Source organism: Accipiter gentilis, chromosome 5 (assembly GCF_929443795.1).
Source record: "Accipiter gentilis chromosome 5, bAccGen1.1, whole genome shotgun sequence".
Taxonomy (NCBI): Eukaryota; Metazoa; Chordata; class Aves; order Accipitriformes; family Accipitridae; genus Astur; species Astur gentilis.
In genome coordinates, this window is record NC_064884.1 from 14,854,535 (window position 1) to 14,869,056 (window position 14,522).

Sequence of the window (14,522 nt, forward strand, 5' to 3'; positions counted from 1 at the left end):
TTTACAGCAGTCTTAACCCTGAAGTTTTCAGAGCCTGGGCAGTTTGCCTATCCGGATCAGATGATCTTTTGTGTTGTCTGGGTGTGTCACTCTTTCTTTCTTCTCTGAAACTTTGTGTCCCCAGCATCTAGTGATAGCACTAGTTTGGGTTTAACTGTCTGGCATCCCCCCTCCTATTCCCATTGCTATCTAGCTGTTGGAATTTCATATCTTGTATACCCAAATTTGAAATAAAACTGCAAATTTTTGCAAGTGTATGGGACAGATGAACCACACAGGAAGGTAGAAAAGGGTATACTTTTTCTAAATGCATTAACTTTTTGAGGATTTTTTTTTCCTTACTTTGAGTGTTTCCTATTGGTTTTTCTTTGGGTAATGTATATATATTTTTTTCCCTTAGGCTGTTGAAGATTCTGAGCAAGAAAACAATAAAAAGGTGACACATAGGATGTTATGTAGTTTATTTTATTACTTTATATATAACATACATATTTCTTACCATGCATTCTTAGTGATTTAACAATTTTATGCTCAGTTTCACTGCACCTACAGAGTATTTTTGAAAGTGATTCTACCTCCTTTTGTCATCTAGGGTTTCTTCTGTACTTTTATACTGGGGTTATGGCTGTCAGAAAATTTGGGGACAGACAGGAGTGCATGACTTTTGCCTGCTTAGAAGTGTCTCAAATGTCATGCACTGGGAAACAGCAGTTCTTTGAATGGTGTTGAGATGTATCATCCCTGCTTTTTTTTTTCCTCTTCTCTTACCCTGACTGCACTTTGTTTTCCTCTCTCTTTTTCTTCATTTTGCTTTCCCTTGGGACTTCTGCATTTATCTTCTCCCAGGAATCCCTTCTGTAAGACTCTTCCCACCTCCTTCTGCTCTCCTCCTCTTCTCTCATTAAAGCTGCTCCTGTTCCTAACCACACTTTGTTTCAGTCTGTGTTGTTTTCTAAGGGGGTTCTGCTTCTTTTCTTGAGGGGTGGGAGGTGTAAATAATGTAGAGAGATCAACTTTCTTCCATTGTTTTCTCTAGCCCCTAAAAGGGTCATGTGCTGTTGCAACTATTCCTTTGTTTCAGTAGGCTTTAAGAGACATTCATCCTTACCCTTTCTAATTCATAGTTCTAAAATTGTGAATGCTGCAAAGGGTATAGCCCATTTACTATAAAAATTATGGGTCTGCAAGTAAAAAAGATAAAATCAATGACCAGTAGATTGTCTTAGAACATTGTCTTAGAGGTAGCTTGTCAGTAATGCAGTCATACAGCCATAGTCTGCAGGGTACTATTGCCTTGGCACTAAGGAATGCATAATCCCCTTTGACTTCCTTTTCACTGTGATTCATTACTTAGACGTGTATGGATCAAGATAGTAAAACTACGATTAGCAATTCTCAGCAGTCAGCAAGAAGCACATTGAAAGAGCCTGGGTTTTAGAAGAGGGGTGGTCAGTTCTTCCTGAATTATTGGCCTTCCAAAAATGAAGACACTGAAAAGGACTAGTTCCTTTTAAGAAATTTGGCCTTACTTTGTTCAAAACTCTATTAACAAGTATTGACTTAGTAACAATGTCTGTATTTTACTAATAAAGGGATGTACCATTTGGCTTATTTAGGGAAGAGATCTGTGAACCCTCAATATGTGGATTCCTGAAAAGCAGTTGGATTGAGCCCTGGTGATCAGCATTAAAACATGGTATCAGTTTGATTTCATGGGCCACTGGAAGTTTAATTCAGTCTAAAATGCATGTGAAACAATGTGTACCTGGACTCATTCTGATAACTCAGCTATTCTATGCAGTCAGAAAATTATGTTCCTTGTGACTATAATTGTCTTATCCTATCAAGGCATAAATTGTTTCACTTCACATGGAATTTGTTTTTTAAATGTGTCTGCACAATACGGCACATCGAGGTACATGCCCATAATACGAGCAAGTAGTTTTACATTTGCTTTACTCTCCCATCTCCTGAGTAAATGAGTTGCAGTAGTGTAGGTTCTGTGAACTGCATTCTTCTTCCATGAGAAAGGGCTTTGCAGTGCTTCCTGTTATTGACTATTTCCTGATACAATAATGAAGGAGAACTTTCTGACAAACACAGTTTGCATTCTGAAAATAAAAAGCTGTAATTTTTTAAAAGACTTAGTACATCCTTGCAGAAGTTCACTGTCAGCCTACAATACGTTAGATTTTTTGGTAATGGTTCACCAGTTTGGTAACTGGGCACTGGAGAACAAGCAAAAATGTTTGGGGGAAAAATGCCATTAACAGTAAGCCTTGCAGAGTTTGCTTAGATTGACGGAGATCTTTCTTTTTCTTTCCTTTCTTTCAGTGAAAAGTATGTGTTTCGAACTGGTTTAGGGAAAGGAAAAAGTTGGATGTGTAGATCCACATGAGAAGCACTTCCTGTTGAGGGCTTCTAGCAGATGAGATACTTTTAGAAAACTTTTGAAGTTCTGTTATAGTGCATCTTTATGTGAAAGATGGATTCAGTTTTTTATCATTTTAAGTGGCTAGGAGTGTGAGCTTGGTACTGTCTCTCTTGTTGGTCTTGTGTGACGTGTTTCTCCAATGAAGGTTGCAATCCCTATATTTTGGTCTGCTTTTATTAGTAAAGATTAGCAGTTGAACCTATTGGTGTTTTGATGTTGAGAAAGTTCTACTCAGTACCAAGCATGCATTACCCCACCGCAGTTGCTATCACAAAATGTGTATTAAATCACAATTCATAGGAATTTATTTGACAAAGATAGATCATTATGTCCCACCATTGTTGAGTCTGTTGTAATATTTATTTTTTATCCCAAAGTTATCCTACTAACATCATGTAATATTTACCCACTGCTTAGGAGTTTTTCTATCATCAGTCCTCTTGCATGCATCCTGTAACATTGAAAGTGTTTGCATATATCAATAAGAAAATAAATCTTAATTTGTGCCATTAAATTTCCACTTTTCTTGTATTAATTTGCACTTTCTTTAACTTTCTGCAGATTTGGGTATAATTTTGTATCACACTTGAAAATTCCAGCAATAGTGTTTGCACACACAAATAGCGATTATTCTTTTTAATGTGTTTTCAGGGTTTAGTAACTGTTGAAGATGAACAAGCGTGGATGGCATCTTACAAATATGTAGGTGCCACAACCAATATACATCCATATTTATCAACAATGGTCAACTATGCTCAACCTGTAAAATTTCAAGGTTTCGATGTAGCAGAAGGTAACATAAAAGGTTGAATGACATGGAAGTATTTGTCTGCTTATTCTAGGTAGTTTTTTTTAATCTCTGTGTTTCCTGAGTTTAGAAATGACGTAAGACTTCTGTAGTTCAATGACCGTTATCAGTATATTTTTAGATCTCTGTTTCCTTGAATGTAAAGTTAGCATGTTATTCCATTGGTCATCCACACGGAGTCACTAAATTACTGGGAGAATATGAAGCTGTTGAGGTTGATGATATTCTGTAAGCCCTTTCAACTAAAATGCTTTTTTTTAGTTCATCTTTCTGTAAAGTAAGGTGAGCGTGATTTGTCACAGTGGTCAGCAGTTAGCTGATGCTTTCATATTGCACACTAGACCATTTACCATGTTACTTTGCCTTATCTAGCCACACAACCCAGGCTCTGAATAACAATTTTGTCCTAAACAAAAAAATGAAAGTTTTGTTGATTTCCCAGGAATTGCAAGAAAAAAGCAAGTCAGAAATATTATGAAGTTTCTCTTCAGTATAATTTAATCCTGTGAGTGACAGATAAACGGGAAACAGACCAGAATTTGCTATATCCTGCTATTACGTATAGTGCATGATTTTGAATTCTGATTTGTCATTACAGAAGTGTTGTAAAATGTCTTGTCTTTTCTTTCTAGAACGTAATATTCATCATAATATGTCCTCTTTCAATGAATCAGTTGGACTAGGATATTTGAAGACCCATGCCATTGAGTTCGTGAAGTATCCTTTCACCTCCTCATACCACTTCTCTACTAATGCTACAAATAAACAACAAGCTTATCTTTCTAGATTTACAGTGTTCCACGTCCATAAAGGAAAAAGGAAAGTAGCTCATAGGATGAAAAATAGTAAGATTAATGTAAGAAATATTGAAGATACCAGGATATGACCATACATTTCTGTGATGTTTTTATTTCATTTTCCTTGATTAATTATACAGTTATAATAAACGACAAATGAGTCGGATATACCCAAAGGGAGGCCGAGTGGATTCCAGTAATTACATGCCTCAAATTTTCTGGAACGCTGGCTGCCAGATGGTCTCACTGAACTATCAGACCCCAGGTAGGCAGCAACAACCAGTGAACCTCAATCCTAAAGAATGGCTTGGGCAATAACTCTCAAACAGATGCCATGGATTTGCTTCTGGCATTTTTTGAGGAAACAGGCATATGGCTAAATAATACGGTGGGGTGGAATTATGGAAGCATAAGACAAGGAGCAATAAAAATGCCGTACATAGAAGGAAAATTCACTCCCCTTTCATGGAAAAATAATAGAGTACTGTAACTTCTCACATACGTGATAATGTTTTATTAATAAAAAGTGTAAATTACAGGGAAGTCACTGTTTTCAGAAAACACAGCTTTAGCACAGTTGGGTGCATGTCTGCAAAGTAAAGTTGGAGCGTACAAATTAAGATGGTAAAAAGTAATGACTATGTGCCAAATGCATTTCTAGACCAGTTATTGTGAAGTGTTAGAGAGTTGTGTGCTCAGCATCAGAGAATAGGGTCTGAAATCCCAGCTGAGAAAATGATGCCAGGGAATGTAAATGCCTCTCCACAGTGTAAACTGAGAGGAGATGTATTGTTCCTGTTCCGTGAAGGTGTGAGTATAACTAACAGGGTAGGGGTTTGGGTTTTTTGGTTGGTTGGGTGGGTTTTTTTTAATTAATCTAGGAATGTTTTCAGTCGTATATGTAACAGACCAGTTTTTCCATTTTGTTTTTCTAGCTGTGATAATGTTTTTGTGCTTGCTTCCCCCCCCACCCCCCCAAATGGTGTCTTTGGTACTGCAGGCACTAATGATCATATCCTGAGTTCTGTCCTGCAAAGCTTTGCACTGATTTCACTAGCTGAGGAAGCAAGAGAAAGCTGTACTGGAATACACTGCTTGTAAAGCACTCCACTGGACACAATATGGAGGTTGGAGCAGATATGCAAGCTTCAATCTGCTCCTAACACTGCCTCTACACACTGCATGTCATTCTCAACCCCTTTATATTGCAAAATAAGAGTGGTAATTGTATAATTGGAAGTGAGTGACTTTCCTGTATTAGTCTTCTATGATCCAGCTGTGCTGTCAGTCTGAAGAATAATTGAGGAAATACAAGTTAAAGCTGTCCAGTAAAGTGAATAATAACTGTTATGATCATATGAGAAACTTGTATTTTGTATAACAGAGAACATAAAGAAAAGATTTTGTTCCTTTTTGAAGGTGGAGTCTGCTGGGCAAGAGAATACCTGTGTTATTGTTAAAAAAGGATATTGTATTCTAGTGTAATTGGAAACCTGCAGGAAAACACATTATTTTTTACAAAGTCTGGAAGAGGGTTGGATGGGGGGGGGGGTTGTTACGTGTTTACTATCTGTTTTTATATACACGTGCCGTAATGATGCATTGAATAAAACTCAGATGCTTTAAATATTGAAACTAAGCAATGCTTCTGTGATCTTTGCGATTTCTTTGTGTGGTATTTTATTCAATTAAGCCCATAGAAAAACAGCGTGATAGTCATCTCACCTTCTTTAAGATGTTAGGAAACAGAGAGCATCACCGGAGGTAGTTGTCAATGGTCATTGTAGAGAAATACAGACTTCTAGGATGTCTCATCTGGTATATTTTATATGTCTGCCTTAGGCTGAGTTTAATTGCACTGTTAAAGTGCCTGTATGCCTCCGTTATTCAAAGTGATTCTAGATCACGAGCAGAAATGAAGACATCTATACTCTAGATACCAGCAGTCAGATGATGGAAATCCCATCCTAGGCACTTTAACGTGACAACAGTCTAATGCTTCTCTGCCTATCCGGTGTGTTTGAATTCAGGGAGAGACTGTTTTCTAAGCACAGAATAGACTACAGCTTGGTTGATAAAGCTTTTATTACTGTGAAGAAATGTGAAGTTTTCCTATTGCTTCCTTTTATTTCTTAGATGTGTGTGTTTCATATGCATTAAATTTATTTTTTATTTAAGCTGGTTATTCTGGACAAACAGTCATTTTCTTTTCTAAAAAGGATTGTTCATGATCTGCATTATTCAGAAGGAAAGATAGTAAATTTTTTCTCTCTTGACAGATTTAGCAATGCAGTTGAATCAAGGAAAATTTGAATATAATGGATCATGCGGGTGAGTGATATGATTTAAACTGTTGTCACTGTGTATCCGAATCCTTTACTACTATGGTTTTAATAAAATTTTGTTACTGTTAATTATGTGTTACAAAAGAAAAATGGGATGCTAGGTGAAGAGTAGAAATTAGCAGAATTCAGGGAGAATTATCCCCTGCAAGGAGGTATTCTGCTGAATATGCTTTTTAACTATGCCCAGTTTTTAAAGATCAGATAGAAAAGGCTTTGTGTACTAATTATGAAGAAGGTCATGAATGCAATACACAGTTACTTAAATACATCTTCAGCTTCTGTTCTCAATCTTTCTTTGAAGATATGCCTCAGAATGGAGATTAATTGCACAGTTCACAGAATTGCCGAATTTACTTGGACAGGTTGAGTCTTAAGACATAGGGAACGTATTTTTTAATCTGTGTACTTTAGCTGGAGAGCAGATTTCACACAGAATACTGAAGTGTTTCATCTCTCTAAGTTCTTGCTCATGACTTTTGCATGAAAAGGGATGCTCAAGTGATGTTGATGGATTTTTCTCAAATGTTGAGTTTATAGCTTAATAGGATAGGCTGATCATTAACATCAAGAGAAAGAAGTTTGATGAATTATAGGAAATGACAGTCCAGAAACACATTAAAATCTGCACACTCATCCTGGGAAGAAACAACTCTTTTACTAGTGCAAGTCTTATTCAGGAAGAAAATCTGAGTAGATGAAGCTTGGTAAAATTCCTCATCTGCAGAATGGGTAACATAGTGCTTTGCCACTCCATGCTTTTATTTTAGTTGTGAACTCTCCAGCTAGATACAGGCTGTTGGGAGTGATGAAGGTGCAGTCTCTGGTCGTTTCAGTCAGAACAACAAAAATGGGAAAATCAAAGGGGTTTTTGTGGCAGAGTATGGTTCCTTTCTTGTTTGACCTACAAGCCTAGTAAAAGAGCACCTATTCACTCTTGCCCAATGCTCAGAAGGACAGGCATCATTATCAACTAAATTCCTTGATTCTTATGTCAGTCTTCTAGTATTACAGTAATATAGCGGTATATTTTTATATACATTATAACTGTGGTGCTGTTTCAGTCACAGAAAACACGCAGGGCAATGAAAGTTAAAAAAATTACATTTCCTTCTGTCTGTACTCCTTTTTTCTCTGATTTACAGTTTTCATGCTGGTGAAACAAGATTGAGTCACTCCAGCTTCAGCGTTTTTTATTTCAGCAGGCCTGAAGCAGAGGCTGAGGTTATTTCTGATAGTTCCTTATTGCCCATAACGTACTTTAAATTAATATACTATTATAAAATCACACAGGTTTATAACATAAGAAAAATGAGAAATATTACTTTACTAAACAGAAGCCACATTGTGAAAAAATGGGAGAAAACATTGACATTCTTTCCATTGGAATTTTTCCAGCATTTTTTAATTATTTCTGAAGTCTGTCTAGGCCTTTATAATGTTGCGTACCAGTGATTCACTAGAGAGACTAAGGGTGGATAAAAAATAATCTTCCAGCAGCTGTTGTCTGTCAGGGCTGTAGAATTAGCAAGATGATTCCAGTCTACATGTTTTCTTCCACCAGTGGAAGAGAACCCCTGTCATGTGTAGGACAGCATTTCTGTGATCAACTGTTACTTCATTTTGATGGCAGAATCCTTGGGTTTTGATTCATCAGGGCACGATTGGCTTCATTGATATGTTGATCCAGTGTATAGTCCTCGGGGATGTATTGTAAGTGTTATTATGGTAGTACCTTTCATGCTACTATAATTAACAATCTGTCAGCACTGACATTATCAGCTGTTTCCCCCAAGGTTTTACAACTGAGATGAAAAAATTAGCTTCAAGCTGAAATTCATTGTACGAGTCTTGACTCTATGGAACTGCTTAATTTAAAAAAATAGAACTGAATAAGCCCTCTGTATTTTTCCAGTGTTAAAGAATTAAAACAAATGAAAGCATCTACTTTTTATGACATGATAACTTGCTGAATTTTTAAAATTATTTTGAAATGTCCTTTATTATATTACATTTACTTTCATCTTGAAATCCAGGGTTGATTTAATCTCTCAGTAGCTGGTAATTCAAAATTAAGATTAACATATATCCATATTCTAGACAACTATAATATTTCCTTTTACTTTCTCACACTTGCAGCTCAAATGATAGCCTGTATTTTACAGTGCTGTAGAAGAGTTCATTGTTTAAAGTTAGAACATCCACTCTATTTGTATTTAATACAATTTTAATTTCCACACGAGAATAATTTTCTTATTTTTCTTGAAATAAGGTATCTACTTAAACCGGATTTCATGCGACGACCAGATCGAACATTTGACCCTTTCTCTGAAACTCCTGTAGATGGTGTAATCGCTGCAACGTGTTCTGTGCAGGTAAAACAGCAATAGACAAACTTCTGTTATGTTGTCACATCCAAAGTCACATTTCAATGTCAACAGAAATAGGATATCTACAGAAAATGTGTTCGGATTGTGTGGATTTCATCAGATTGTTTCCATTGGGTTTTTTTTATATTGCTAGCTAAGACATCTATGTTTACTTGATCTGAGTGGAGCATGATAGAATTAGAAATGGTTTGTTATTACACATTATCACTGCATTTTAAAACCCCTCGTGCTCTTTTTGAATTAACATCAGCACACAAAAATAAATAAATGAGTGAAGTTCATTTCTGTGGACAGTATGAAATTAAACTTCAGTTATCACCATAGAGCATGAAGGAATGTAAGCACACATAGACAGAATATTTTCAAAATAAGTAGAGAAAAATGGTTCATGTGATGGAGGTCCTTACTTTGGAGTTATCTATGAGTTACAAAGCCCATAAAACTTCTGTTGTAGCTCTAAAGCGTGGGTAGGTGTCACATTATGGAAGGAGGCGGACAACTGTAAAACCTATTTTGTGACTTGATACTCTTGTCTTTGCTCAAATACCCTATGTGCAGCTTAACAAAAAACTTAAGCTGTCAGTTATCGCTTTCTATGGGCAGCATGGAAATTTCTCTCTGACCAAGGGTTCATTGTGCATTCTAAATATTTAACTAAGTTTCATTTGCACCTTTGGAAGAACAAAAACTTTTTATTAATGTTGTTTTTCTTTAATGTTAATGACAGTACAATCCCTCCAAGAATAAACTGGGATCTGGTGGTGAGAACATGAGTTGAAGTATCACTAAAGATAGTTCTTAGATCATGTATTTTGCCACTTGCTCTTCTTGTGTGACTAAAACTAGTATAAAATTCTGTACAAATTATGTTGTAAAGGAGGTGAGTAGACCGAAGCCAGTGATGGTACCCCTCAGCCACATAATTTTTCAGATTTGCTATCCAGAGTGTTCCCTGGAAGAATGTTAGCTCATGAAAAGAAAAGGAGTTGAAATGAGCTTAGGTATGTGAAATTGTGTTTCAGGGTTGTTTTTTTCTTCGATCCTTGATCATAGTAATGAAAACGTTAGCTGTATTTTTTAGTAGTAGATTATCTTGATGGAGTAAAAATTTTCCCTGGAGTAATCACCTGCTGTGGCTAGGTTAATCTTGACTTGGAGTAAAATTGCAACAAATCTTCATATACATAACAATATAGAGGAGTCATGTGGGTTTTTTGTTTGTTTGCTTTTTAAGCATCCTACACTTCACAGACACATAGGATGGAGTTAGGCTGATGTGATTAGTTTAAAACCTTTACCTAAGTGAAAGCAGAGCAATAGCTTCCTTTCACCTCTTTGTTGTCAAGACATATAATAGATGGCAGTGCTTCTGAACAGAAAGTTTAAAGTTGCAGAATAGCAGTGCCCAATCTGGTTGTTTCATGCAGTGTTTTTCACTAATATAGTGAACGCATCTGTGAGACATTGGCTAATTGGGCTGACTGACTTAAAAGTGTTAATACCATAGCACACTGAGTGCAATCATTTCAAATTAAGGATATATTTAAGGTCTTATCACAAAAGTTTTTCTAAAGAAGTGCAATTTTAGCACTAAATATGCCATTTTCATGTGATGAAATAAATATCTGTTCTGGATAAAGTATTTTTCAGACTGCTATCAATAAAAAATACCAGTATTTTCAGTATTCATAAAATGCTGTGTGCTTTGTATTGCTTTTCCTTACTGCTCTGTTATTATGTTGCAGGTAATATCTGGTCAGTTCTTATCAGACAAAAAAATTGGTACGTATGTAGAAGTGGATATGTATGGTTTACCCACGGATACGATACGTAAAGAATTTCGAACACGCATGGTGATGAACAATGGTCTGAACCCTGTTTACAATGAAGAATCATTTGTATTTCGAAAGGTAGGATATTTGGAAAGCAGAGTTTGTGTTTGCCAGCCCTTTTGCACATGAGCATACTTGCTCACTTGAGCCACCCCTCCCTGCTTCAGTCTGACTGCTCACATGAATAAGTACTGCTCCCATGAAAAAGGGTTTGTAGGGTTCCTTTTTACTACAGTAAACAATCTGAAGCTGAAATAAGCTTTCAAGAGGTTGTTTGGTTTTTTGTTGTTTTTTTTTTTTTTTTTAAACTTTGCTTTGTTTTGTTTTTCTAATGGATAACCTCTGTAGCTGTCACATGATTTTTTTTGTTTGTTTGTTTCTGTTTGGCTTTTCCCTTCCCTTTGCTTCCTCTTCCCACTTGGAGGTAGCCACCTCCTCCGTGGCCATGCCTGTGTTCAAGGTATGCAGTCTGCTCAGAATGAGCCCCCGCTGGTGGACACCATCCTTCCTTGGAGATTTCTTCTTCCCTGCCCTGGCAGTGGCTGCTATCTTGCACTGTTCCTTCAGCCCAGAGGGCAGGTGAGATGCTGCATCCAAAGCTAAGGTCAATGTTATTACATGGAAAAGTTGGAAGGGTGCTGTGTTCCTCAGACGTGTTGCCAGCTCCCTCCTTCAGTAGTCCATGTGCATCATGTACCTTTTTCTTTATTTTTTTTTTCTTTAATAACAGAAGAAAAACAAACCTTTTTTCTTGATATGGGGGATTTAAAGAGAGATCAGTCGTCCATGTTCAGGTTCTATCTCTCAGTCTTTATATATATGATACACTTTTTTTTTCTGTTGGCTGGAGTTTCATCCAGACTACATGTGTTAGCAGTGCCGTCTTTGATAATGTGTGTTTTGCTTACGCCTGTTTTGTTGTCATGCAAAATTGTTGCTCTTTTATTCCAAAGTGGCAGACTTTGCCAAGTGGTAATAACACTTCACACTTGGGTATATTACCTACATAATCTGCTTTTTTAATAGTATAACCAGGTTTTAATAGAAATGTAGTTAATGCAAGAGGTTTTTTCTGGACTCAAATATATTCTGGAATGAGTGTGACTTTAAGTGCTTTCCTCTGTATATGAGGAGGTACAGGGAAGATGCTTAGGTACAATGACAGGCAGTCATGCGGCCCAGGGCTTGCTCACCATATGGCCAGCATCTGCTGCTTTCTGATTTCTTAAATCAAAAGTCCCATAAACTACAGGGTGCACACAGCTTCAGTCTAAAAGGGGGGTACCTGTGTGTCATGGCATGGGTACAGTGGCTGATGCCATATTCCTCAGACTTTCTGCTGTACTCTGCAATGAACAATTACATGTTCGCACATTCTCTTGAATACTGTAAGTCAGCCAAGAGATTATTTTTCTTCATCTCAGGCCCTTATCATATCAGGCTTAGCACTGTAATCAAGACATACATTAACGACCAAGCAGACAAGTGGCATAAACACAGCAGGAACAATTACTCTAGTAGGAGGAAATGAAGGTGTGGGGTGCAGAGTGCTAAAATTTCCTGAGGGTGGAATTGCCTGCCAGGATACCATAGAACAAATGAGTGAAGAGGGAATGATAAGCTACTTAGTCCCCAGTCCTGCTCCCTAGCAAATCTATGTCGGAGCCCATCATGTAATGAAAGATGTGCTATCTGTGGCCTGTAGAGGAGAGATCTTACCTGCCCTATTTGGGTTACAGTGTTCTCCTCAAGCTGATGTTTAATCCTACACAGTTGCTCTCAGGTAATGTGTTTGATTGTTCTTCTGTCACGTGTTCTTGTTTTTATTTTAATTAAAATAAAGCTTCAGTCGTTCTAACCCAAGTTCTGTGTTGTCACTCTGTGTAAGGGGGGAGGACGGGGTGAGTGCTGGTGGTAACCTGTTCTGGGAGTGCTAAGTTATGATCAAGTAGAGCAGGATATCCATGAATAGCTCAGGTGGGTTTGGAGACCAAAAGCATACTTTATTTTGTGCCCTCTAAGACTGAAAACAAAAGTGGCAGGGGGAAAGTTCTAAGGAAGATAGTAGACACAGTTTACTTAGGTCTTCCCTTTTGTCCCGTAAGTGTTGATGAATAGAGCCAGGTAGGGAAGGAGCGGGAAGACCTTTCCCAGCATATAGTCGAGGCAGGCTGGCAGAGAAGCTGCACCTCTCGGTTAGGCTGTCTTCTCACTTCTCTGTGCACAGAGGCAGCACCTTTGTTCCAGGGAAGGCAGGCGATTTTTTTGTTACTGTTTTGGTCAGTCCAGATGGGGGCTGACAGATGCAGATAGTTGGCAGCATCCCTGCCCACCATGCATACCATGTACCTTTCATGTTGTGCGTACAGCACACCCACTTCTACTGGCAGCACACCATTTCAGCAGGTCTGTCACCCTGTCCTGCCCTCCTCTGTCTGCTTCTTCCCTTTCCAGTACCCATAGCGGAGCATGCATTCCCATCAGCTTACGCTTGCACTCTGTCCGTTCTTCATTGCCTTTTTGGATATCTCCCAAATCGCACCTTCCTATCAAATTCTTCCTGATCCAGCACTATTTACCCTTCCATTGCTACTGTATCTCTCATTTCCCATGTAGTATTTACCTGCTGCCTTATCCATGTCACCAGTCTTTGGTAATGAAAAATAAATACACAAAAGATTTAGCTAGTGTAACTGTAAGCTGCAGGATGTGCATATTCTGAAATCTACCCATTTAGGATAAAAAAAAGCTTTTATAGGAAAGATAAAGTGTGCAGTTTGCAGGGAATGACATTATCTTACAGTGATGATAGTCTGGCATACAAAGTGAATGGTTCAAACATGGGAGGCGGGGAGGGTGCTCGTGTATTAGTGTCATTGAATTTCTTCATTTTATGGCTTTCCAGGTTATTCTCCCTGATCTTGCTGTCCTGAGAATAGCAGTGTATGATGACAATAATAAGTTGATTGGTCAGAGGATCCTGCCTCTTGATGGTCTGCAAGCAGGTTACAGACACATTTCCCTTCGGAATGAGGGCAACAAACCACTCTCTCTTCCAACGGTTTTCTGCAACATTGTGCTTAAAACATACGTGCCTGATGGTTTTGGAGGTGAGATAACCTGTATCTCAGCGTGCTGTAGATCCTGAGTGTTGGTGTGGAAGTACTGAAGTACTGTGGTATCAGTATGCCAGCCAGAAGCAGACACACCACACAATGCTGGAAGATTGGAATGATTTAGTGTTTTAACTCCTTGGAAACCCTGCATATTCAGTTAAGAAATCAACTTTCAGACCAAGTGCCTGCCTCAGTGTCAATGATAATAACATTTATCTGTTAAATGACAAAATTACACAGAAAATAAGCTAATACAAGTTAGGTCAATTTGATTTTTCTCTCTTGACATTTTAGGAAGAGTCGTCATCTATTTATTTTTTTAATTACATTTTTTCTGACATAAATATTTGTACGGTTAACACATACTTTAGCTATATTGTTTGGCCTAGAAGTACAACTGATGCAGAATCTAGACATGCATATTTTCGAAGAAAACCACTTCTGTATTCTTAAGAATATTGGCATATTGTTAAAATGGACAGTGAGATAATTCAGCATCTGAAACCTTTCTGCATTTTTTGTCTCCCAACTTTATATAGTTTTAGTGTGGTTTAATTATTTTTGGGTTTTCAGGAAAGTCATTTTTAATCTGAGCCATTTCAATGATTAGGTTGGCAGGGCCACTGTCAATTTTACTGAGCAGTGGCAGATTGCCACATGTGGATAGGAACAAACAGCTGAGAATAATCATTACACCACTTAAATCAGTGTAATGGGTAAGTTCACCCTGAGGGTGTACCTCTGGGAAATGTTTTCTTCACTGCAGATGAAATTTGCTTGTACATTAGACAATACGTAAACCA

At 37.6% G+C, this 14,522-nt stretch overlaps 1 protein-coding gene across 6 annotated transcripts in view; it reads left to right on the plus strand.

Moving 5' to 3' along the window:
• The window catches only part of PLCB4 (phospholipase C beta 4), a 213,693-nt gene that overhangs the window by 159,335 nt on the left and 39,836 nt on the right, over positions 1 to 14,522 (plus strand). For 4 of the 6 annotated variants that reach the window (XR_007506075.1, XM_049800913.1, XM_049800914.1 and 1 more), the window contains 8 exons: positions 401 to 436; positions 3,086 to 3,227; positions 3,875 to 3,959; positions 4,180 to 4,304; positions 6,319 to 6,370; positions 8,654 to 8,756; positions 10,517 to 10,681; positions 13,509 to 13,713. Coding sequence is in view for 5 of the 6 variants with exons in the window: in XM_049800913.1 (XP_049656870.1) it covers positions 401 to 436; positions 3,086 to 3,227; positions 3,875 to 3,959; positions 4,180 to 4,304; positions 6,319 to 6,370; positions 8,654 to 8,756; positions 10,517 to 10,681; positions 13,509 to 13,713 (913 nt within the window). In the remaining variant the exon portion in view is untranslated. The remainder of the gene's footprint in view (positions 1 to 400; positions 437 to 3,085; positions 3,228 to 3,874; positions 3,960 to 4,179; positions 4,305 to 6,318; positions 6,371 to 8,653; positions 8,757 to 10,516; positions 10,682 to 13,508; positions 13,714 to 14,522) is intronic. The other 2 variants (XM_049800912.1, XM_049800917.1) reach the window with 1 other exon arrangement.